General features: G+C 42.9%; 1 protein-coding gene across 1 annotated transcript; it reads right to left on the bottom strand.

Moving 5' to 3' along the window:
- Positions 1–1,950: 1,950 nt before the first annotated feature.
- LOC138874110 (uncharacterized) lies at positions 1,951–26,290 on the bottom strand. Its single transcript, XM_070152613.1, has 2 exons — positions 25,948–26,290; positions 1,951–2,063 (listed from the first exon to the last, which is right to left on the bottom strand). The coding sequence occupies exons 1-2, from the start codon at positions 26,288–26,290 to the stop codon at positions 1,951–1,953; spliced, it is 456 nt and encodes a 151-aa protein (XP_070008714.1).
- Between the last annotated feature and the right edge of the window lie 202 nt (positions 26,291–26,492).

Below are 26,492 nucleotides of genomic sequence, written 5' to 3'. Positions count from 1 at the left end.
TGTTTAGCATATGTTGATTGGTAGAAGATAGTCCACTGAAAGATATACAAGTAGGCGTAACTGGTGTGAGAAAGCAAGAGTTGCTAACATCTGTGAGTTGGAGTGCATTACAGATGAAATCCTTGAGATAAGATGGAGTTGTGTGTGGTCTGGTAGACTTCCTAATAAGAACATCCATCATAGAATCAGAATCTAAAGAAGGAAAAACTGGTGCATATGTATGTGGTTGACTAGATGTTACTGGAGAATCTGGAGAAAAACTAGAAGGAGAGATAGAGGCAATAGGTGTACTAGGATGATTTGAAGAAATGGGGGAAGAATAGAAGTCACTTGATGATTCAGTAGCCTCTTTGGAAGCTTTAGTGTGAGGTCTGATAGCAAAAGGTAAAGGTTCAGCAGTCTGATGACTTGCAGAAGCTGGAGCAGTGGGTAAAGAAATCTCAGAAGAAGAATTAGACTTAATAGAAGCAAATGGAAAGAACTCTTCATGAAATACAACATCTCTAGAAATGAAAGGCTTCAAATTCTCGAGGTTCAACACTTTGTAACCCTTCTTTCCATGAGGATAACCTAAGAACACACAAGGCATAGCCCTTGGTTCAAACTTAGTTCTTTGATTTGAGACAGTAGAAGCAAAACATCTAAGGTTAGAGTACTTTGGCTTGCTTGAAAAAAGAACTTCATAAGGAGTCTTAAGCTTTAAGACACTTGAAGGAAATCTGTTGATCAAATAGGTTGATGTAAGAAGGCAGTCACCCCAGTATGATATAGGCAGGTGTGATTGGTATAACAAGGCTCTGGATGTCTCTAAAAGATGCGTGTGCTTTCTCTCCACAACTCCATTTTGTTGTGGTGTGGACACACAAGTGGTCTGATGAATAATACCTAGTGACTCAAAAAATTCTGATTGAACTTTACCACTTCCTAATTCAAAAGCATTATCTGATCTTATAATTTTCACCTTGCTGTTAAACTATCTTTCTACCATAGCTAAAAAACCTTTTAGAATAGTGAATGCATTGGATTTGTTGGTTAGTAGGTAGGTTCATGTGCCTCTACTGAAGTCATCAACAATTGTAAGAAAATACTTAAAGCCATCATATGTAGCACTATTGTATAGTCCCCAGGTATCCACATGAATTAATTCAAACACCTTCTTGGTAGAAATAGAACTAGAGGGAAAAGGATGTTTAGACTGCCTTGCCATAGGACAAATAACACATGGAGTGGAGAATTTGGAACACTTGGATATATAAACTGATGAAACATTTTTCATATTGCTAAAGGGCATATGACCTATCTGTAGTGCCACAGCTTTTATTTTACAATTGAATAAGAAAAACTAAAACATGAACACAAACTATGATTGGAAACAGAATTCCTTCTTGGAATAAAAACACTTCTAAACTTAGGTGAACTCTTAGACACTGGTGTTGTATGTTTGGATCTGAGAATGTAGAGGCCCCCTTCCTCTTTACCAATCTCCAGTGGGCTCTTCACTGAAGGGCCCTGTAGAAGAAAACATGAAAAAGGTGTGAATAAAACATATTGCTTGAGTTGTCTGCACAACTTGTGCACAGACAACAGATTATATTTAAAGGATGGAATGTAAAGAACATTTTGAAGAATCAGATTAGGCAAAAGAGGAACAGTTCCTGAATGAGTGACCTGAACTTTGTAAGAGTTTGGGAGTTTTACCATGAGAGGTTTAGCCAAGGTTTTTAAATCTGTAAAAAAATCTTTGTTGAAAGACATATGTTCTGTTGCTCCACTATCCAATATCCAAGACTCATCATTGATTTGAATTAAACAGGCTAAATCTTCAAATAAATTGGTCATACCAGCATAGCTCACATTTGCTGCAACATCAGAGGTTCCTGCACTGTTTTGTCCCACTTTCACTTGCTGAAGAAGTTGCAGCAGCTCAGCCACATTTTCCATGGTGAGATTCTAAACTCCTGAGGCATTTTCTGCTCCCTGTTCATTTTCTTCATTTGAAAAAGAAGCTTTGTTTGCCTGGGCACTTCCTTGAAATCTCTTCTCCCTTGTGAACTTGAAATCAGCTGGAAACCCATGAATTCTATAGCACTTATGTATGCTATGTCCAGGTTTTTTGCAATAGGAACAAATTCCTAAATACTTCTTAGATTCAAAACTTGTTTTCTGCATCCTCAGTTTAACTTAGCTTCTTGTTTTCCTTTTAGAGCAATGTAATAGGGAGATCGGTTGAGCAGTAGCATCCTACAGCAGCATACAACAGCGCACAACAACAGCAAACACTACAGTCACACGGTAGTCCCAGCTACCAAAATTTCCCGAACTACATTGACCTGATTCCTGTTCAGCCCAGGATATGTAGGAAACCTCTGAAGCAAAGGTTCGGTCAAATCTTTTTCAAAAAATGCTTCACACGGAGTATTCGGACGGGCAAAAATCGCTCGCTTTATCTTTGCGCGAAAACCCTTCGTGTCTTCGGGCAAAGAGGGGCAGCTGTAAGCACGTGATTTTTGCTTTACGGACAATCGCTCCAAAAGAAAATAAAAATAGTGACAAATGGTTTCGCTGTACAATTTTTCGATCTGTCCGTGACATGTGTTTGTGGGTCTGTCCATTTTGCATCTAGTCATTATCAAACGAAAATACAAAAAAAATATATATATATAAAATATATGTGTCGTTAAAAGAAAATTCAAAAATATGAATATATGTGCGTCGTTCGTTCTAGGTTGTGATTTAACTTACTTAAATATTTTTGTGATAACTATGTGGAAATGTTACAGTGTTGTTGATTTTAATTTCACTATTTTATTTATTATTATTAAAAGAAAAAAAAGAGAAAAAAGAAAAGTAAAAGAGTGAGGGAAAACCGGTTTGGGCCCAAAAGAAATGAAATAAAACAGGCCCAAACCAGCACTCTGATCCAGTCCAAAACAAGCCTGCCCAAACACGGACTCAAACGACGCCGTATCGGCATCCCTACCAAAGCCGTTGATCTGATTCAAACGAACGGTCCAGATCAGGCTGTTCAACTCGCCTCAACGACGTCGTTTCAGGCAAGATGATCTAAGCCGTCCAACCCCATTGATCCAACGGATCCAGGCCCTCCTCTAAACCCGTCAACATGGCCCGATCCATGCCCTTTACCCGGTCTCACCCACCATCACGCCCAAACGACACCGTCTTTCCTAAGTGGATGGATCCTGGCCATAGATCCCCATTGATCCAACGGCCAGGATCTAAATCCTCAATACATATATAAGCTCTCCATTACACCCCACGCCCCCCAAACCAAACCCCGCCTTCCCCACTGTACACCCTCATCCCAAACACAACCCCTTCTCATCCTCGAACCCTAGCAGCCGCCCCAGTATCCCTCGCCATTAAAGCCGGCGGCATGAACGCCGATGACCGCCTCCTGAACACCCTAGGACCACCTCATTGTCCTGAACACGAATCCACTAACCACGAGCCTCGAATCACTTTCGTTCGTCTCGAATCTTCATTTGAAGATTTGAGTCGAACCCGGATCTATGCCAAACCACCCCATCTTCATACCAGACACTCCCCTGACCTTCCTCGTGACCAAACCAAGCTTGGTTTGGTCCGAATCTACCCACAACTCCCTAAAAATCAGATCTAGAAATCCAGACTTTAGAACACACGCACCTGGGGAATCCGGCCGGTTTGGACATGGGTTTGAGGTCTAATAGACCTTAATCAAGGTGTTCTCATGTGAGAACACCCTGATTAAAGTTTGTTCGGCCTCAAAAGTTCGAAGATGAATCAGATTTGGGTCTGTGTGATTTAAACATTTTTCGGTACGTTTTCCTTTCTTTTGTGTTAGTTTTAATTAAGTGGTCAGCATGTTTCGTTGGGTTTGTTTGTTATTTTTGTTATTTTTCATTCGGATTTCTTTCATCTCTTTAAAGACCTTTTTCTTTGGTCGGTTGATTTTCTATGTGTGTATTCTGAATGTACTCTGTGATAAACATGATCGTCGATTAGTTTAATCGTCAGATAAGTTAACTCATATAGGCCCCAGTAATTGAACAAAAATTGTCTGATGCCCTTTAGGTCCCTAAACATATTGTTTATGTGAGCGATTGATTATTACCTGTTATAATTAGTATAGTCGACTCGATAAATATCGTCGATTAGCTTTCTATAACTAATAAATCGAATGAGCTAATAATGTCGCATGACTAATTGAGCTTTGTCACTGACTGTATGCCCCAGCATTGTTTGAAATGGTTTGTTTGCACTATAAAACTGACTGAAAAGGTTCAGCCCAGGCAGTCTTGAGTTCGAACTTTCATCAGTTCAAAAAATGCCCTGATGCTGCAATAGGCAGGGGCAGTAATAATCAAGGTTGACAGGGGTATTCTGGGGTGTTAAAAAGAACAGAAGTAATTAGTTTAAGTGAGCTGACAAATGGGGTACTAAATTAGGATTAAACTAATGCCAATGGGGGGACAAAACACAAGAGTATGGGTTTAAAAGGAATACTAAAATAAGCCCATAATCCTTGATTAAAGAATAAACCAGGCGTGGGGAACAAGGGGGGCTGGCATCAAGAGATGCTCAAGCATGGGTTTAACAGGGTAGGGGCAGGCTGCAAGTTGCAGCATGGGGGCAGCTTAGCTGCACTTGGTCACTTTGGCTTATAAATAGGCCATTTGAGAACTGAAAAAGGGCTGGACTTTTAGTCTTCAGAAAAGAGAAAACAAAAGGTTGGAATTTTTAGTCTTAAGGCTGGAATCTTTAAGTCTTAAGAAAGAGTGGTGAGTTAAAAGAAAATATTGAAAACATAAGAGAGGCTCGAATAAGACATTGTAACCAAACACTGCCTGAAAGTGGTATAAGAATGCATTTTGGTCAATCTGTCTTGGCCAAGTTCTGTTGCTTGCATTGACTGAGTTGTTTGTGGTTGATTAAACTGGTGGTTTTACTGCATTTGAACCCTCAGTTACTGCTGCTATTTCTTTACTCTTTCCTGAGATTACTGGCTTGGCACTCGACTACTTGCTAGTCCTTGTATTCTGGGAGATCATTGTTGGTTGTCTGTGGCTATGGAAAACATTTGGTTTAGTTGGTTGTTGCTGTGTTGTTGCTGAGTATCTGTTGTTGCTGTGTTTACTGCATACTGCCTAGCTGATCATTCCTTCCTTCTTTGTCCTCCATACCAGGTACACAATTACACTACCAATGTAACTCGAAAGTTTGAGCAATGAGTATAAAAGAGAAGATCTGCAGATGTTGTTTATATACATGTACTGTTGTGTTGAACGTCATGTAATGTCTAATAGCTCATATTTTGGGATACTGAAGTTAGCTAACAAGCCTAGTTGAGGTCAATATAGGGTATCGAATGATAATTATATATGTATGCTGTTAGATAAAAGTGGTCTCAATGAATTAGGTTGCATCTCAGATTTAGTTTACTTTGCCATATATGCTGTAATGTAGTCCAAGCATGAAACTTGTACACTGTAAATTAAGTTCTTTCCTTTCCAATAAATTGCCATATATGACTCTTAAAATCATGTTTCAAGATAAAGAACACAAATTCAGGGCCTCAACCTCATGAAGGTCGAGCCCAGGTCGAAGACAGACCAGGCAGGCCCGCATCGAACGAGCAGTGGCCCAGGTCTGGCCAACCGCGCGTGGGCTGGATTTGGGCCCATGATTATTTGTTTGGCCGACTGTGCACGCAGCTTCGGTCCCGATTTGTTAAGCATTTCCGAATCCCATTACAAACAACTTGCAAGCATGTAATTAATTAGGATTATCTACTATTTTCAATTGATAGAGACAAACACGACAAGAAACGCAGTTGCTATAGGATATCCTTTTAAAATAAGAACGAGATGAGCCTCGATGAAAATAAACAAAACGCGCATATGCGGGGCCCTTGTTAAATGTATATTATTGAAACATTTAGTTTCCAGGACGGGTTGTTTAGCAAATCTCACAACCCTCCTAAAATACAACACGTAGTCTCTTTAGGACACGCTTTAATAAACCTTACCGTCTTAAACTCGGGTGCACATTTATGTGACCCAAATCCAAATCTCGACGGATTCGAAATGTGTTTCTAATTACGGGTACATTGATTGTGACGTGGTTCGAGATGCGTGTCCATGACGTTGCAATTTCATTTTAAAAAATAAAAAAATAAAAAAAAAATAATAAGAATGAGATGAGCCTCGCCAAATAAAATACAAATTGCGGGGCCTTCAGTAAATATTTGCTTTAAAAAATTATTTGGACTTCGGGATGGACCGTTTAGTAAAATTCCACGGTCTTACCCAAAATAAATACGCTAGTCGCTTTAGGCGCGCCTTTAATAATTTAATTTCCTTAAACTCGGGTGCACATTTGATGTGACCCAAATCCAAATCTCAACGGAGTCAAAGTGTGTCGACGACCACGGGTGCATTGATTGTAACGCGGTTCGAGATACATTTTCACAACGTTGCAATTCTTGATAAAAACAGTAAATGATAAAAGCGGTTAAAAGTTAAATTTTGCACGCAAGTTCACACTTGTATAAAATCAGATAATCAAGCCGAATATAACAGTTGAGCGACCGTGCTAGAACCACGGAACTCGGGAATGCCTAACACCTTCTCCCGGGTTAACAGAATTCCTTATCCGGATTTCTGGTATGCAGACTGTAATATAGAGTCATTATTTTCCTCGATTCGGGATTAAAATTGGTGACTTGGGACACCCTAAACCTCCCAAGTGGCGACTCTGAAATAAACAAATAAATCCCCTTTCGATTGTCCTTTAATTGGAAAAAAAAACTCCCTTGTCCCCTCGCGGGTACGGAAAAAGGAGGTGTGACAGCTCTGGCGACTATGCTGGGGATTATAACCCAGAACCACTGGTTCAGGGTTAAGAATTCGAGCTTAGAATAATTGTTATTATTTGGCTTTATTTATTATCCGATTATTACATGTCCTGAGCCTAATGTGCTAAATGCTGCTTTTACCGCTTTGATATTATTTGAACTGTATATAAACTGTGCCGAAACCTTTCTCTTCTTACCTCTGGGGATGTGCTCACTGGTTGAGACTCCCTATTCTGTTAGTGTCATACCCTAAATAAAAGAGGCTCGGAAAGTTTCTAAGCCGGCTGGCCTTTTGGTTCCCGGAAAGGAGCTCCTTCCTCAACTCGAGTTGTCCGCTCGGGTACACTGTCTAGAACACCGACCCAGGTTTTGAACATAGAATAACGTGACTTCATGCCGGATCCCTAGTAGGAACGCTTATTTGCATCATGTTGCATATGACTTAGGGGACTCAACACAGGGGTTGGGTCCGTCTAGGACTAGCAACCTGATATGAAAAGGCCATTCTGACGCATCCTATTATTTTCCGTGCATTTATTTGTCTCATACCCGCATGCTGACCGGTGTTTGAATATTTGGAATATTGTGAAAAAAAAAAGGAAAATAACGGTTAGGAATTGATTGTTTATTGTTGAAAAAAAAAGAAAAAAAAAACAAATACTGTCAAAACTATGCCAAAATTTTGAAAAGTCGTTGTTCTGTCTTTCAAAAAAAAAGATCTTATTTTTAAAATGGTTTTTTTTTATGAAAATAATAATAAAAAAGAGTCTTGTGTTGTCTTTACTTTTATTATTTGTTACAAATATATGTATATATATATATATATATATGAAAAATTCAAAAGTTTTGCTTTACTTCAAAATGTATATATATCTTTATTTGTGGCAAAAGTATTTATCTTGCTAAAGGTCTAGAAAAGTCCTTTCAGGCTCCCAGTTTTCGAAACAAAAATCCAAAATATTTTCCGTTATTGACTTCTTTAGAAAGTTTTTATATATATATACGAAAATTCAAAATTCACAAAAAATCGCATATATTTTTGTTTTTATCAGGATAAGTGTCGTTTGTTAAAATCTTATTAATAAATGTGCAGAATGAGCACGATTCCGAATGAACCCTTTTCAATCATGAATAAAATTCCCCTCCAATTGCGGCTCTGGTGGAATGATTTGGGCAAAGAGGGGCATGACGAAATCAAGAAGTATCTGAAAGGCCTCACGAGTTTGTTGGATATCAGGCCACGAGGAGATATCATAAGGGCACTAGTCCCCCACTGGGATCCTGCGCACAATGTCTTCCGTTTCTCAGATTTTGAACTTACCCCAACTTTAGAAGAAATAGCAGGGTATATCGGCAGCACTGAGACTCCTTTGAGGCACAAATATCTGATTGCTCCAAGAGCTGTAGCAGTACACCGGTTCCTGGACTCCTTAAAGATAGTCAGAACAATTCATAACCCTGACTTGGCAAAAGGTTTTTGCAGCATGAGTTTCATATATCAAAGATATGGTCACATAGGAGGATTCGACAAGCCAGAAAACCAGTTGTGCAGCAAAGGTAATCGCCAAAAGTGGGAAGAACATAGACGAATTGCTTTCATGATAACTTTCTTAGGACTACTAGTATTCCCAAGAAAAGATGGGAATATTGACATAAAGATAGCAGGGGTCGTCAGTACGTTGCTCACACAGAGTGATAGTACGTTGGCGCCCATGATAGTATCTGATATATTCCGGGCACTCACTTCTTGCAAAGCCGGAGGAAGCTTTTTCGAGGGTTGCAATTTGTTGTTGCAAATGTGGATGATCGAACACCTATGTCACCGAGCCCAGTTTCTGAGCCATGGATCCGCTGGAAAGACCTGCATAGAGGAGTTCTATACCAGAGTTGATGAAACCTACCTACCAGAAGGAGTTATAGCATGGACCTCATATTTCCATACCCTCAACGCCAGTCAAATACAGTGGGCGCTAGGGTGGCTACCGATCGACGAAGTCATATACATGCCAGCAGCCAGGCCCCATTTTCTCTTAATGGGACTTAAAAGTATTCAACCATACGCGCCGCATCGGGTTTTAAGGCAACTTGGGAGGTATCAGATAGTGCCGAAAGACGAGGATCTGAGCATCCAGGTAATCGAGATCAGTCCCGACGGCCAGTTTCCTGAAGCAAGGGTTCGTCAAATTTGGAGCCAATGTCAATACTTAGAAGCAAATACTTGTGTAATGAATCGGGCAAAAGGGGAAGTTTCGCCCGGGTATCAGGCCTGGTACAAAGGGGAGACATCATCTGGAAGACCGACCAAAAGACCTCACCTGCAAGAATTTGCCAAATCTTCACAAGAACAGTGGGGCTGGTTGGCCAAAGAGCAGGAATATCTTGTCAAAGCAGGCAAACTGAAGCAACAAGTTCAGGATATGAAGTTTGAGTGCCAATTACAGTCTGCTGCCCACAAGGGAGAAAAGAACAAGTTAATCAGAGAAGGCGAGATCCTCAAAGCTCAGATCCGGAGAATGAAAAAAGAGGCTAATAGCCAGCTAGGAAGCCGGGCAGATAAAAGATTGATAGCAGGGTTAAAAGATCAGGTTGCGGAATGCCAGGAAGATTTGGAAAAAGCCAGGGCCAGCACAGCAAAATTGCGAACCAAGTGGGCAAAGGGTGCGATGGCTCGGAGGCAGCGCCTGCAACAAGTCATAAGGGAGTATGAACTGAGCATCGGGACATTAAGGGAAACGAATGCCTCTCTTCGAGAAAGGATCCTCAAGCAAACACGAAATGCCCAAGCCGACAGAAGGCAATATTACGATGCAATGACCAGAATGGAAAGGCAAATGGAGATGTTCCAGGATCAGCTTGCCAACAATGCGCAAACACTGGGATTGAAGAACCAACAGATAAGGCATTTGTTCACAGAAAGGGACAACATCCGGGGAAGGATTGATGAAATAGGGCATTACATCTACATGAAATGCTTGGCATATGAGCGAACACCTCGGAAGACCCTCCTTGTTTCCATCATGGGCTGCGTCCGCCGGATTATGAACGAGTTGAAGAGCTTGCAAAGAGACCTTACACCTAGAGCCGCGAAAAGGCCGGATGATGCCTCGCGGCCCCTTAAATTGGAGAATTAGTTTTGGTCAAGTCCTGTTTATTTGGCTTTGGTTGTTTTTCCATATGTTGTTTTCTTTTTCGTTAAACCGAGTTTAAAACCGTGGAGTCTGTACTATTGCTATTCCTTGCTTGATGTAATTTGTAATAGCAAAATTTTGAGAATGAATTCAATGATTTCACAAGAATTGTGTGTTTCTTTACTTTAAGGCAGAACTACGCCTGGTCTGATTCACGCGGGGACGTGATACGTAGGCAATCCCCATAAGATTCGACCGCTTTTAATAAATAAAAATAAAAATACAAAATAAAACACAGGGTTTCCCAAAGTACTTTAAAAAGGGATGAATGAGCAAACCGGGATGACGTATGTTGTTTGAGGCAAAGCATGTAGAAACGATTAACTGCCTAGGTGCATTGCATCCTCTATGTGTTATGATCAAATCTGTTAAGCTCTAACACTAACAAAGTTTGTTGTTGTCTGATACCAGACAGTTAGTTGTTAAAGAATTCTGGCAACACATTCATACCAAACCAGATCCAAAGGACCGGTAGCAACAAGCATGACTACTTCAGAGAATAGTAATGAGGAAGAAAGGCCGATGAGCCAGTTGCTAAAAGAGGCAATGGAAAAGATTGAAAGGATGGGACTAGAGATGCATGCAATGCAGCTAGCCTTGGCCAAAACACAAAAGAGCCCTGAGACACTGGGACACATGCCGGAGTACCCTCACTCTGGCCCTTCCACAAGCCGCCCAAATCCCCTCTATCATCAGGAAAGAAGCCCTCATGATTCCCAAGCTCCACCACCCCATCAACCTCTCCCAACACCTAATATTCCCATTTTTGTGGGACCTACATCATCCCCTTTACATCGAACGACTAGTGAGCCGTTGTTTCAGGCTCACGACACCCAATACTATCCCCCTGAGCCTACATTCCATGCACCCGAACCACAGGCTTACAATCCACAGTTGGAAGTACCGGCAGAGGTTGAGAAGCTGGTTAAGGCCCCTGAACAGGATGAAGTGTTGAGAAAGTTCAAAAGCCTGGAGCAATCCTTCAGGAACTTACACGGGCTGGGCAATCAAGTCAGCGTGGCATACAAAGATCTGTGCCCTTTCCCAGATGTCCAACTCCCGGCTGGGTTCAAGATGCCCAAGTTTGATTTATATGAAGGGCACGGTGATCCCATGGCACATTTGCGGGGATTCTGTAGCAAAATGAGAGGGGCAGGAGGCAAGGATGAGCTTTTGATAGCTTATTTCGGCCAAAGTCTGAGTGGATCTGCACTGGAATGGTATACCAGGCAAGATTTCAGCAGGTGGTACACGTGGGATGATCTGGCGCAGGCTTTTACAGGTCATTTCCAGTACAACCTGGAGATAGTCCCTGACCGTCTCACGTTATTGAGAACTGGGAAGAAACCCGGGGAAAGTTTTCGCGAGTTCGGGTTCCGCTGGAGAGAACAAGCAGCTAGGGTCGATCCTCCCATGAGAGAGGGAGAGATGGTAGACTACTTTTTGCAGACATTGGATCCAACCTACTTTGGTCACTTGGTGACAACGGTTGGAAAATCTTTCAACGAGGTGGTCAAAATAGGGGTCATGATAGAAGAAGGTTTGAGGTCGGACAAGATCTTAAACTATTCGGCACTTAAGGCCACAACCCAGGCTATTCAAAGCGGCACGGGAGGTGCGCTAAGAAGAAAGAAAGAAGAGGTTGCCACGATCGAGGCAGGCAGTTGGTCCAGGGCTGGCAGGCCGCACTACAACCAACCCAGGCCTCACAGGTCAAACTACCCATACAACCCACCACAAAATTTCTATCCACCTCGAGAACCACATTGTTCCGTACACCAAGCCCAGGTATACACTCAGCCTCCGGTTCGCCCACAATGGCGCGCACCGGCTCCCCAGAACATATATGCACCACCACAAAACACTTACCCTCCACCAAGGGCATATAGAAATCCTTCAGGGGCAGGTTTCCGGGGAAATCCAGATGCCAGAAATGACAGGTTGCGGAAGCAAAGAACCTTCACCGAACTGGGAGAAACCTACACCGCTGTGTTCCACAAGCTGCGGCAATTGGGTTTGGTTAGTCCTGTCCATACTCGGGAACCAAATCCCCCGCCTCAGAATTTGGATCGTTCAATCAGTTGTGAATACTGTTCAGGGATGCTCGGGCACGATACCGAGAAGTGCTGGAAGTTAAGGCATGCCATACAGGATCTTATTGACACCAATAAGATCGAGGTCCAGACACCGGAGGCTCCTAACATCAACCAAAACCCACTGCCAGCGCACCACGAAACTCACATGATTGAGTTGGTGTGTGAGGGAGGAGAATTAAGAAAACCCTCACAAACAGTGATGATGATCCAAGCTGCCCCAAAAGAAGTCTTAACCAGTGGAGGAACAAATGTACAGTCGCAGGGAGAAGGCGTCAAGCCGGTAGTAATATGGGGGAAGAGCCCGTCCGTCATAGCAAGCAAACCCGAGCCAAGCAAGTTGGTAATACCAGGGATCCTGCCCACACCGGCAGTCATGTTGAAAGGGGTATGTGGAGAACGGGTGACCATAAAGCCGGTGGTCCAACTGCCAATGCTTGACAGCAGGGCTGTGCCCTGGAAATATGAAAAAGCAGTGGTGACGTACCAAGGAAAACAGGTGGAAGAAGTCAGTTGTGAAGCGCAAGGGCTGACTCGATCAGGTCGATGTTTTGCTCCGGTGGAGTTAAGGAAAACCAACCCAGTGGCAACCAAGAAGCCAGTGTCAGAAGAAGAGGCTGAAGACTTCCTGAGGAAGATGAAAGTGCAAGACTATTCTGTGGTTGAGCAGCTGAGAAAAACACCTGCCCAGATCTCACTATTGTCATTACTCCTCCATTCCGAGGAACATCGCCGGGCCCTGTTAAAGATATTGAACGAGGCCCATGTACCCAGTGAGATTTCTGTAAACCACCTGGAAACCATTGCCAGCAAGATTTTCGAGGTGAACAGGGTAACATTCTCAGATGATGACCTGCCGGTGGAAGGTACGGAGCATAACAAAGCTCTATACCTAGCTGTCAAATGTGAAGACTCGGTAGTAACTCGAGTATTGGTGGATAACGGCTCAAGCGCCAATATTTGTCCATTATCCACCCTGGACCAGTTAAAGATTGACCGTGGAAGAATCCGGGAGAATAGCATCTGTGTCCGAGGGTTTGACGGAAACGGAACAGCCACTGTGGGGGATGTTGTACTTGAACTAACCATTGGCCCGGTCCTGTTTACCATGGAATTCCAGGTATTGGACGCCACGGTATCTTACAACTTGCTGTTAGGACGACCCTGGATTCACGCAGCTAAAGCGGTGCCTTCCACCCTACATCAGACAGTGAAGTTCGAGTGGGAAAGACAAGAGGTCGTGTTGCACGGCGAGGATACAACATGCACCATGGGCGGAACCATTGTGCCTTTCATAGAGACCACTGATGACAAGGGTCCCTGGGTCTACCAGATTCTCGATACAGGGTCGGCCAACAAAATTTCTGAAGGAGAAATCATCCCGCACCCTAGGGTAGCTGCCGCAACAGTCATGATGATATCAGAAATGCTGGGTAATGGGTTTGTGCCGGGAAAAGGCCTGGGAGTTGAACTTCAAGGGATAGTCCAACCTGTCTCCCTTCCTAAGAATCTGGAAACTTTCGGGTTGGGGTTCAAACCAACCGCAGCAGACAGGAAGCAAGCACGAAAAATGAAGAAGAGAGTCTGGTTTCTGCCTAAACCAGTGCCACGCCTCTCAAGGTCTTTTGTTAAAGCTAGTGCCAAGGGGTCAGCGATCCCAAAGATTCGAGGACCTTTGATCGGCATAAGTGAAGACCTGAATCAGAGTTTTGAGAGACTATTCGCGGATGTCAGTATGGTGGAAGCTGGAGAGGGTTCCAGCAGAGCAGAGATACAATTTGTGGGGCCTGAGGCCAAGACCAACAATTGGACGGTTACTCCTCTTCCTGTCCGAGGGGAGTCTTGGTAGTAGGCTTTGATTAATGTTTTGTTTGTTTGTTTGTTTGATCGGATTATTCAAGGGTGTAATCCCAATTTTACTTTCGTTTTGTAAAAGTGTGAACCCTTTTTATCCTGCAAATTTAATAAAGTTCTTTTCTTTTGTCCCATTTTAATTTCTTGTTTTGTTCTTTTTCTTTCTGAACAGTTCTCTTTTTACTGGTCCTAATGACATGGCATGCACAATGGATCTTCGACCTAGTCTAATAAATCAATCTGAAACTGACTCAATGATGCAAAAGGTCGTTTGTGACGATGAATCTGAATGTGACGAAGGGGAAGCCTTCGAAGAAATAAACCGAGAACTGTGCCAATTTGAAGAGAAACCCAAGCCTAACCTAAATGACACTGAGGCTGTGAACCTAGGAGACGCTGATAACATCCAAGAGACCAAAATTAGCATCCACATTGAGCCGAATGTCAAAGCAGAATTGATCGAAACTCTCAGGGAATTCAAAGATGTTTTTGCATGGTCATATGATGATATGCCTGGATTGAGCACCAATTTAGTGGTTCACAAACTACCCACTGACCCGGCATACCCTCCGGTCAAGCAAAAACTAAGGAAATTTAAAACAGAAATGAGTGTAAAAATCAAAGAAGAAGTGATCAAGCAGTTGCAATCGAAGGTCATTCGGGTCACTCGATATCCCGAGTGGTTGGCCAATGTGGTACCAGTCCCAAAAAAGGATGGAAAAATTAGGGTGTGCGTTGATTACCGCAACCTCAACAAAGCAAGTCCCAAGGACAATTTTCCGCTACCCAACATTCATATCCTGATCGACAATTGCGCTGGGCGCGAGATCGGATCCTTTGTGGATTGTTATGCGGGTTATCATCAGATCCTAATGGACGAGGAGGATGCTGAGAAGACAGCGTTTATTACGCCATGGGGAACCTACTGCTATCGGGTAATGCCGTTCGGGTTAAAGAACGCCGGGGCAACGTACATGCGAGCAATGACTGCTGTGTTTCATGACATGATACACAAAGAAATAGAGGTGTACGTCGATGATGTGATCATCAAATCTTGGCGTCAGGAGGACCATGTAGCAGACCTAAGGAGATTTTTCCAAAGACTCCGGAGGTATGATATCAAGCTTAACCCATCCAAATGCGCATTCGGGTTCCATCAGGGAAGTTGCTAGGATTCATCGTCAGTCGACGGGGGATTGAGTTAGACCCATCCAAAATTGAATCCATTCGAGATTTGCCACCGCCAAGGAACAAAACAGAGGTAATGAGTTTGCTGGGTAGACTCAATTACATCAGCAGGTTCATCGCTCAACTCACAGCAACTTGTGAACCCATATTTCGGCTGCTGAAAAAGGATGCTGCGGTAGGTTGGACAGCAGAGTGTCAGGAGGCCTTCGACCAAATCAAAGGGTATCTGTCTAATCCACCCGTATTGGTCCCGCCTAAGCCCGGGAAACCCCTAATCCTTTACCTGACGGTCTTGGAAAATTCATTTGGTTGTGTACTGGGACAACATGATGACACAGGAAGGAAGGAGCAGGCCATCTACTATCTCAGTAAGAAATTTACAGTGCATGAGGTCAAGTACACTCAACTCGAGAAAACATGCTGCGCCCTAACTTGGGTAGCTCAGAAATTGAAGCACTACCTGTCTTCATATACTACGTATCTCATATCCCGTTTGGACCCTTTGAAATATATATTTCAGAAACCTATGCCCACGGGAAGGTTGGCAAAATGGCAAATTCTGCTCACCGAGTTTGATATCGTCTATGTGACGAGGACAGCCATGAAAGCCCAGGCACTGGCAGACCATTTGGCAGAGAATCCCGTTGATGAAAAATACGAGCCCTTAAGAACGTATTTTCCTGACGAAGAGGTGATGCATACAAATGAGTTGGAATTACCTAAGGAACCGGGTTGGAAGCTTTTCTTCGATGGAGCTGCAAACGCAAAAGGGGTTGGAATAGGAGCAGTACTCATTTCTGAAACAGGACGGCATTATCCTGTCACGGCTCAACTACGCTTCTATTGCACCAACAATATGGCCGAATATGAGGCTTGCATTCTGGGTCTGCGCTTGGCCGCTGACATGGATGTCCGGGACGTCTTGGTCTTGGGAGACTCGGACCTCTTGGTACATCAAATCCAGGGTGAATGGGAAACACGAGATCTAAAGCTCATACCATACCGACAATGCTTGCATGATCTGAGCAAGCAATTTCGATCGGTAAAATTCAAACACATCCCGAGAGTTCACAATGAGGTTGCGGATGCCTTGGCCACCTTAGCATCAATGCTGCACCACCCTGACAAAATGTATGTGGATCCTCTACACATCCAGGTCCGTGATCAGCACGCCTACTGCAATGCCATAGAAGAAGAAGCAGATGGCGAACCCTGGTTTCATGATATCAAGGAATACCTCAGAATGGGGATATATCCAGAACATGCCTCTGGAGACCAAAAAAGAGCCCTTCGGCGTTTGTCGAATGGTTTCTTCCTCAGTGGAGGAGTATTGTACAAAAGAACCCCGGATTTGGGATTGTTGAGATGCATAGATGCCAGTCAAGCAATGACGGTTATGGAAGAGGTACATGCGGGAGTTTGCGGACCGCACATGAGCGGATATGTATTGGCAAGAAAGATCCTTCGAACAGGGTGTTATTGGCTCACCATGGAACGCGACTGTATCACTTTTGTGAGGAAATGCCATCAGTGCCAGATACATGGAGATTTGATTCATTCTCCGCCAACAGAGTTACATACGATGTCAGCACCTTGGCCGTTTGTGGCATGGGGCATGGATGTCATTGGGCCCATCGAGCCAGCAGCGTCCAACGGTCACAGGTTCATTCTAGTGACCATTGATTACTTCACCAAATGGGTTGAGGCTAAAACCTTCAAATCGGTAACCAAGAAGGCAGTGGCGGACTTTGTTCACTCCCATATCATCTGCAGATTTGGGATCCCAAAAGTGATCATCACGGATAACGGTGCGAATCTTAATAGCAGCCTGATGAAAGAGGTATGCCAACAATTCAAGATTACACACCGCAATTCCACCCCATATCGTCCCAAGGCGAATGGAGCAGTCGAAGCAGCCAATAAGAATATCAAGAAGATACTGCGAAAAATGGTGGAAGGGTCCAGACAATGGCACGAGAAATTACCCTTTGCTTTATTGGGGTACCGCACTACCGTCCGGACCTCCATAGGCACAACTCCTTATTTGTTGGTATACGGAACTGAGGCCGTGATACCAGCGGAGGTCGAAATTCCGTCCCTCCGAATTGTCACTGAAGCCGGGATTGATGATGATGAATGGGTAAAAGCTCGATTGGAACAGTTGAGCCTGATAGATGAGAAAAGATTGGCAGCAGTGTGCCATGGTCAACTGTATCAGAAGAGAATGGCAAGAGCATATAACAAGAAGGTGCGCCCCAGGAAGTTTGAGGTAGGGCAGCAGGTGTTAAAGAAGATCCTCCCACATCAGGTCGAGGCAAAAGGCAAATTCGCCCCAAATTGGCAAGGGCCTTATATCGTGACCAGAGTATTGTCCAACGGTGCTTTGTGTTTGACAGATGTCGAAGGGTAGACGTGTCGACATGGCTATCAATTCAGATGCAGTCAAGAGATATTATGCGTAATTTCTTTAATTATGGCAATTATTCGGTTTGTTTGTTTGTATTTGGCATTTGTTGAATAATGAGATGACGGAGGCAATTCTTTCTTCTATCCAAACACTTTTAACCTTTGCTTCCCCCTTTGAGCCTAAGTAATCCTTTCATACCCCTCTTTTGGAATCACTAATGGAAAAGACATGGAAAAAGAGAGAAAGAAAAGAGAAAGATAAATGAAAAAAAAAGAGAAAAAAAGAAGATGAAATCATAAAGGAATACAAAACCGTGGGAACTACGTTTGACCTGATTCCTCAAAGAGGATACGTAGGCGCCTCACGGCTCGGTCATAGTATGCATCATAGTGGATATACGATGCATAATGTACATAGTGTGCGTAAAGCGTGCGTAACGCACATAGCGCAACATAAGTATAAAAAATAAATTCCCCAAGCAAGAAACCTGGGGCAGAAGTTATGTTTTAAAAATTCCAACAAAGGTTTGATTCCAAAAGTTGTAGCACATCACCCATCGAATTATTTTCATTTTTCATAGCCTTTCTTTAACTCCACACCAGAACCAACATTCAACGTCCAAAAGACCTCCCGATCAATGTTCAAAAGATGTCGAGTCAGGTAAATAAGACCGAGAATAATACACCAATCCCCAGCAAAGAAGAGGATCGTAAGACTGGGAATGAATTGATAGCCAAAGGAGTCTCCAGAAGAGAGGGTCGTATCTACAACGCCCCGATTCCTCGAAAGAAATAAAATGAGAGAGTCTCATCGGTGAAAACCTTCGCAGGCACCGAGAGGCGATGTAAGATGAGGGATATGAAATGAGAGAGTCTTATTGGTGAAAACCCTCACAGGCACCATAAGGCGCCGGGAGATGAGAGAAAAGAGAGAGTCTCATCAGTGAAAACCCCTCGAAGGGCACTATGAGGCGACGAGACAGATCAGCAAAACTACCACATTCGAAACGAAATGAACACTCTTTTATCATCCCCAGCAAGTCAAACCATCGGGCAAATCAATTGGTACAAATAGACTGGGTCGGGAATCTATGGTGCACGCCATGATCACAGGGACCAGTTGGGTCCTCCAGATAAGTTCTTTTGATTGTCTCCTCCCACAAAAATATTGGTTCAGAAAGATTTGCTCCTTTCCATATCTTTTATTTCTTTTCCTAAAAATGTGTCTTGAAAGGATTTTTCAAAGCTTACTACCAGAAACCGAAGAGGAATTCATCCAATACAGGATAATACAAACAGTCTTAAAGGCCGGTCCCAGGCAATGCAGGGATTGTGCCCGGAAATTTTGGAAGAAGTAAAGGGATTGGTTTCGGGGGTTAGAAGCAGACTCCCACATCATGTGTTTAAAGAGAAAGCAGAAAAGGGGGTAAATTGAAAACCAATCCCCAGCAGGCTAGAGACCCCCAACAGGCAACCTTGCCCGCCAACCAATTATGGGGACAAAGAGCAAGAAAGGGGGAAGAGAGAAAAATGGCTCGCCAGAAAGGCACCCTCTACCACCACGATTAAAACTGACTAAATCCTTTTGTCTGTTGCAGGAGAGCAAAGAATTGATGATGGCAGCAAGATGCAACGCCATGGAAGTCACCAAAAACCGGGGCAGAAAATTTTCTGCCGATTGTCGAAAATTTTCTCGAAAAACGGGGAAGCAATTTCAATACTTTTAAGTTCTAGGTCGCCCACCAGTATAATGCGGGAATACATTTAAGTTCTAGGTCGCCCACCAGTATAATGCGGGAATACTTTTAAGTTCTAGGTCGCCCACCAGTATAATGCGGGAATACTTTTAAGTTCTAGGTCGCCCACCAGTATAATGCGGGAATACATTTAAGTTCTAGGTCGCCCACCAGTATAATGCGGGAATACATTTTAAGTTCTAGGTCGCCCACCAGTATAATGCGGGAATACATTTAAGTTCTAGGTCGCCCACCAGTATAATGCGGGAATACATTTTAAGTTCTAGGTCGCCCACCAGTATAATGCGGGAATACATTTAAGTTCTAGGTCGCCCACCAGTATAATGCGGGAATACATTTTAAGTTCTAGGTCGCCCACCAGTATAATGCGGGAATACATTTAAGTTCTAGGTCGCCCACCAGTATAATGCGGGAATACATTTTAAGTTCTAGGTCGCCCACCAGTATAATGCGGGAATACATTTAAGTTCTAGGTCGCCCACCAGTATAATGCGGGAATACATTTAAGTTCTAGGTCGCCCACCAGTATAATGCGGGAATACTTTTAAGTTCTAGGTCGCCCACCAGTATAATGCGGGAATACATTTAAGTTCTAGGTCGCCCACCAGTATAATGCGGGAATACATTTAAGTTCTAGGTCGCCCACCAGTATAATGCGGGAATACATTTTAAGTTCTAGGTCACCCACCAGTATAATGCGGGAATACATTTAAGTTCTAGGTCGCCCACCAGTATAATGCGGGAATACATTTAAGTTCTAGGTCGCCCACCAGTATAATGCGGGAATACATTTAAGTTCTAGGTCGCCCACCAGTATAATGCGGGAATACATTTTAAGTTCTAGGTCGCCCACCAGTATAATGCGGGAATACATTTAAGTTCTAGGTCGCCCACCAGTATAATGCGGGAATACATTTAAGTTCTAGGTCGCCCACCAGTATAATGCGGGAATACATTTAAGTTCTAGGTCGCCCACCAGTATAATGCGGGAATACTTTTAAGTTCTAGGTCGCCCACCAGTATAATGCGGGAATACATTTAAGTTCTAGGTCGCCCACCAGTATAATGCGGGAATACATTTTAAGTTCTAGGTCGCCCACCAGTATAATGCGGGAATACATTTAAGTTCTAGGTCGCCCACCAGTATAATGCGGGAATACTTTTAAGTTCTAGGTAGCCCACCAGTATAATGCGGGAATACTTTTAAGTTCTAGGTCGCCCACCAGTATAATGCGGGAATACAGTTAAGGTCTAGGTCGGCCACCAGTATAATGCGGGAATACCTTTAAGTTCTAGGTCGCCCACCAGTATAATGCGGGAATACATTTAAGTTCTAGGTCGCCCACCAGTATAATGCGGGAATACTTTTAAGTTCTAGGTCGCCCACCAGTATAATGCGGGAATACTTTTAAGTTCTAGGTCGCCCACCAGTATAATGCGGGAATACATTTAAGTTCTAGGTCGCCCACCAGTATAATGCGGGAATACCCGTTAGCTCTAGATTTTGGGAATCAGTCACCCCACCTGAAAACGGAAGGGTACAACAGAGAGCCCCGAACGGGAAACAATAAAATCCCAGCACCCAGAAGCAGACAACTGCAGAGGCAAGCGCACAATTCAAAAGGAAAAAGGAACGCGTCTCAAAAGAAGCAGTTTGGGAACGTTGTAGCATGCCCAGTATAACAATTCTGATGAAAAGCCGTACCACTGAAGAAACCATTGGAAGGTTTAAAGAAGAAAGCCATGTCCCCAGCAAATCAAACAAAGTGACGAAAACTGGCATTCAGAAAGGCAGTGGACCAGCATCATCTCCAAAGTCACAAGATAAAGGTATCTGAGGAAAGCGTTAGCCGACGAGAAAGCAAGGCAACAAGAACAAGTTGAAGATGGATGAGATTTCAGAATCCTCAGTTTAGCTTAGCTTCTTATTTTCCTTTTAGAATAATGTAATAGGGAGATCGGTTGAGCCGCAGTATCCTACAGCAGCATACAACAGCGCACAACAACAGCAAACACTACAGTCACACGGTAGTCCCAGCTACCAAAGATTTCCTGAACTACATTGACCTGATTCCTGTTCAGCCCAGGATATGTAGGAAACCTCTGAAGCAAAGGTTCGGTCAAATCTTTTTCAAATTTCAAAAAAAATGCTTCACACGGAGTATTCGGACGGGCAAAAATCGCTCGCTTTATCTTTGCGCGAAAACCCTTCGTGTCTTCGGGCAAAGAGGGGCAGCTGTAAGCACGTGATTTTTGCTTTACGGACAATCGCTCCAAAAGAAAATAAAAATAGTGACAAATGGTTTCGCTGTACAATTTTTCGATCTGTCCGTGACATGTGTTTGTGGGTCTGTCCATTTTGCATCTAGTCATTATCAAACGAAAATACAAAAAAAATATATATATATATATATAAAATATATGTGTCGTTAAAAGAAAATTCAAAAATATGAATATATGTGCGTCGTTCGTTCTAGGTTGTGATTTAACTTACTTAAACATTTTTGTGATAACTATGTGGAAATGTTACAGTGTTGTTGATTTTAATTTCACTATTTTATTTATTATTATTAAAAGAAAAAAAAGAGAAAAAAAGAAAAGTAAAAGAGTGAGGGAAAACCGGTCTGGGCCCAAAAGAAATGAAATAAAACAGGCCCAAACCAGCACTCTGATCCAGTCCAAAACAAGCCTGTCCAAACACGGACTCAAACGACGCCGTATCGGCATCCCTACCAAAGCCGTTGATCTGATTCAAACGAACGGTCCAGATCAGGCTGTTCAACTCGCCTCAACGACTTCGTTTCAGGCAAGATGATCTAAGCCGTCCAACCCCATTGATCCAACGGATCCAGGCCCTCCTCTAAACCCGTCAACATGGCCCGATCCATGCCCTTTACCCGGTCTCACCCACCATCACGCCCAAACGACACCGTCTTTCCTAAGTGGATGGATCCTGGCCATAGATCCCCATTGATCCAACGGCCAGGATCTAAATCCTCAATACATATATAAGCTCTCCATTACACCCCACGCCCCCCAAACCAAACCCCGCCTTCCCCACTGTACACCCTCGTCCCAAACACAACCCCTTCTCATCCTCGAACCCTAGCAGCCGCCCCAGTATCCCTCGCCATTAAAGCCGGCGGCATGAACGCCGATGACCGCCTCCTGAACACCCTAGGACCACCTCATTGTCCTGAACACGAATCCACTAACCACGAGCCTCGAATCACTTTCGTTCGTCTCGAATCTTCATTTGAAGATTTGAGTCGAACCCGGATCTATGCCAAACCACCCCATCTTCATACCAGACACTCCCCTGACCTTCCTCGTGACCAAACCAAGCTTGGTTTGGTCCGAATCTACCCACAACTCCCTAAAAATCAGATCTAGAAATCCAGACTTTAGAACACACGCACCTGGGGAATCCGGCCGGTTTGGACATGGGTTTGAGGTCTAATAGACCTTAATCAAGGTGTTCTCATGTGAGAACACCCTGATTAAAGTTTGTTCGGCCTCAAAAGTTCGAAGATGAATCAGATTTGGGTCTGTGTGATTTAAACATTTTTCGGTACGTTTTCCTTTCTTTTGTGTTAGTTTTAATTAAGTGGTCAGCATGTTTCGTTGGGTTTGTTTGTTATTTTTGTTATTTTTCATTCGGATTTCTTTCATCTCTTTAAAGACCTTTTTCTTTGGTCGGTTGATTTTCTATGTGTGTATTCTGAATGTACTCTGTGATAAACATGATCGTCGATTAGTTTAATCGTCAGATAAGTTAACTCATATAGGCCCCAGTAATTGAACAAAAATTGTCTGATGCCCTTTAGGTCCCTAAACATATTGTTTATGTGAGCGATTGATTATTACCTGTTATAATTAGTATAGTCGACTCGATAAATATCGTCGATTAGCTTTCTATAACTAATAAATCGAATGAGCTAATAATGTCGCATGACTAATTGAGCTTTGTCACTGACTGTATGCCCCAGCATTGTTTGAAATGGTTTGTTTGCACTATAAAACTGACTGAAAAGGTTCAGCCCAGGCAGTCTTGAGTTCGAACTTTCATCAGTTCAAAAAATGCCCTGATGCTGCAATAGGCAGGGGCAGTAATAATCAAGGTTGACAGGGGTATTCTGGGGTGTTAAAAAGAACAGAAGTAATTAGTTTAAGTGAGCTGACAAATGGGGTACTAAATTAGGATTAAACTAATGCCAATGGGGGAACAAGACACAAGAGTATGGGTTTAAAAGGAATACTAAAATAAGCCCATAATCCTTGATTAAAGAATAAACCAGGCGTGGGGAACAAGGGGGGCTGGCATCAAGAGATGCTCAAGCATGGGTTTAACAGGGTAGGGGCAGGCTGCAAGTTGCAGCATGGGGGCAGCTTAGCTGCACTTGGTCACTTTGGCTTATAAATAGGCCATTTGAGAACTGAAAAAGGGCTGGACTTTTAGTCTTCAGAAAAAGAGAAAACAAAAGGTTGGAATTTTTAGTCTTAAGGCTGGAATCTTTAAGTCTTAAGAAAGAGTGGTGAGTTAAAAGAAAAGATTGAAAACATAAGAGAGGCTCGAATAAGACATTGTAACCAAACACTGCCTGAAAGTGGTATAAGAATGCATTTTGGTCAATCTGTCTTGGCCAAGTTCTGTTGCTTGCATTGACTGAGTTGTTTGTGGTTGATTAAACTGGTGGTTTTACTGCATTTGAACCCTCAGTTACTGCTGCTATTTCTTTACTCTTTCCTGAGATTACTGGCTTGGCACTCGACTACTTGCTAGTCCTTGTATTCTGGGAGATCATTGTTGGTTGTCTGTGGCTATGGAAAACATTTGGTTTAGTTGGTTGTTGCTGTGTTGTTGCTGAGTATCTGTTGTTGCTGTGTTTACTGCATACTGCCTAGCTGATCATTCCTTCCTTCTTTGTCCTCCATACCAGGTACACAATTACACTACCAATGTAACTCGAAAGTTTGAGCAATGAGTATAAAAGAGAAGATCTGCAGATGTTGTTTATATACATGTACTGTTGTGTTGAACGTCATGTAATGTCTAATAGCTCATATTTTGGGATACTGAAGTTAGCTAACAAGCCTAGTTGAGGTCAATATAGGGTATCGAATGATAATTATATATGTATGCTGTTAGATAAAAGTGGTCTCAATGAATTAGGTTGCATCTCAGATTTAGTTTACTTTGCCATATATGCTGTAATGTAGTCCAAGCATGAAACTTGTACACTGTAAATTAAGTTCTTTCCTTTCCAATAAATTGCCATATATGACTCTTAAAATCATGTTTCAAGATAAAGAACACAAATTCAGGGCCTCAACCTCATGAAGGTCGAGCCCAGGTCGAAGACAGACCAGGCAGGCCCGCATCGAACGAGCAGTGGCCCATGTCTGGCCAACCGCGCGTGGGCTGGATTTGGGCCCATGATTATTTGTTTGGCCGACTGTGCACGCAGCTTCGGTCCCGATTTGTTAAGCATTTCCGAATCCCATTACAAACAACTTGCAAGCATGTAATTAATTAGGATTATCTACTATTTTCAATTGATAGAGACAAACACGACAAGAAACGCAGTTGCTATAGGATATCCTTTTAAAATAAGAACGAGATGAGCCTCGATGAAAATAAACAAAATGCGCATATGCGGGGCCCTTGTTAAATGTATATTATTGAAACATTTAGTTTCCAGGACGGGTTGTTTAGCAAATCTCACAACCCTCCTAAAATACAACACGTAGTCTCTTTAGGACACGCTTTAATAAACCTTACCGTCTTAAACTCGGGTGCACATTTATGTGACCCAAATCCAAATCTCGACGGATTCGAAATGTGTTTCTAATTACGGGTACATTGATTGTGACGTGGTTCGAGATGCGTGTCCATGACGTTGCAATTTCATTTTAAAAAAAAATAATAATAATAATAAGAATGAGATGAGCCTCGCCAAATAAAATACAAATTGCGGGGCCTTCAGTAAATATTTGCTTTAAAAAATTATTTGGACTTCGGGATGGACCGTTTAGTAAAATTCCACGGTCTTACCCAAAATAAATACGCTAGTCGCTTTAGGCGCGCCTTTAATAATTTAATTTCCTTAAACTCGGGTGCACATTTGATGTGACCCAAATCCAAATCTCAACGGAGTCAAAGTGTGTCGACGACCACGGGTGCATTGATTGTAACGCGGTTCGAGATACATTTTCACAACGTTGCAATTCTTGATAAAAACAGTAAATGATAAAAGCGGTTAAAAGTTAAATTTTGCACGCAAGTTCACACTTGTATAAAATCAGATAATCAAGCCGAATATAACAGTTGAGCGACCGTGCTAGAACCACGGAACTCGGGAATGCCTAACACCTTCTCCCGGGTTAACAAAATTCCTTATCCGGATTTCTGGTACGCAGACTGTAATATGGAGTCATTCTTTTCCTCGATTCGGGATTAAAATTGGTGACTTGGGACACCCTAAATCTCCCAAGTGGCGACTCTGAAATAAATAAATAAATCCCCTTTCGATTGTCCTTTAATTGGAAAAAACTCTCCCTTGTCCCCTCGCGGGTACGGAAAAAGGAGGTGTGACAATTGGAACAGCTTTGCTCCATTTGCCTGTCCAAATCTGTCTTCCAGGTCACTTCATAAATCCTTACACTCTGTGAATAGAGCACACTCTCAGCTATCTCTTTGGACAAGGAGTTGAGAAGCCATGAAAGTACCATATCATTACATCTATCCCAGGTCTGCTGGATTGCAGAATCAGCCTTAGGGATAATGAGAGTACCATTGATAAATCTCAGCTTGTTCTTTGCAGACAAGGCAATGATAACTGCCCTTCTCCAACCTCCATATCCCTTTCCATCAAAAGCTGAGGACACAAGGTTCATCCCTGGATAGTCAGAAGGATAAAGGTAGTACGAATGAGTAGAGTCAATCATTCATGAAGCAATAGTAACTGTAGGTGCAAGAACATTAGTGGTGGCAGCAGAAGCAGAGGCTAGAGTATCAGCTGACTCCGGTGAAATACTCATAGCAGATAAGCTTAAGAGAAGAAGAAAAAACTGATTTATGACTGAGAAAGCAGAAAAAGATAGCAGAATTAAACCTGCTCTGATACCATGAAAAAATGAGAGAATGAAT

This window comes from Nicotiana sylvestris, chromosome 7 (assembly GCF_000393655.2).
Source record: "Nicotiana sylvestris chromosome 7, ASM39365v2, whole genome shotgun sequence".
NCBI classification, from domain to species: Eukaryota; Viridiplantae; Streptophyta; class Magnoliopsida; order Solanales; family Solanaceae; genus Nicotiana; species Nicotiana sylvestris.
The sequence above is the reverse complement of the archived record's forward strand: the minus strand, read 5'-3'. Positions and strand labels throughout refer to the sequence as shown.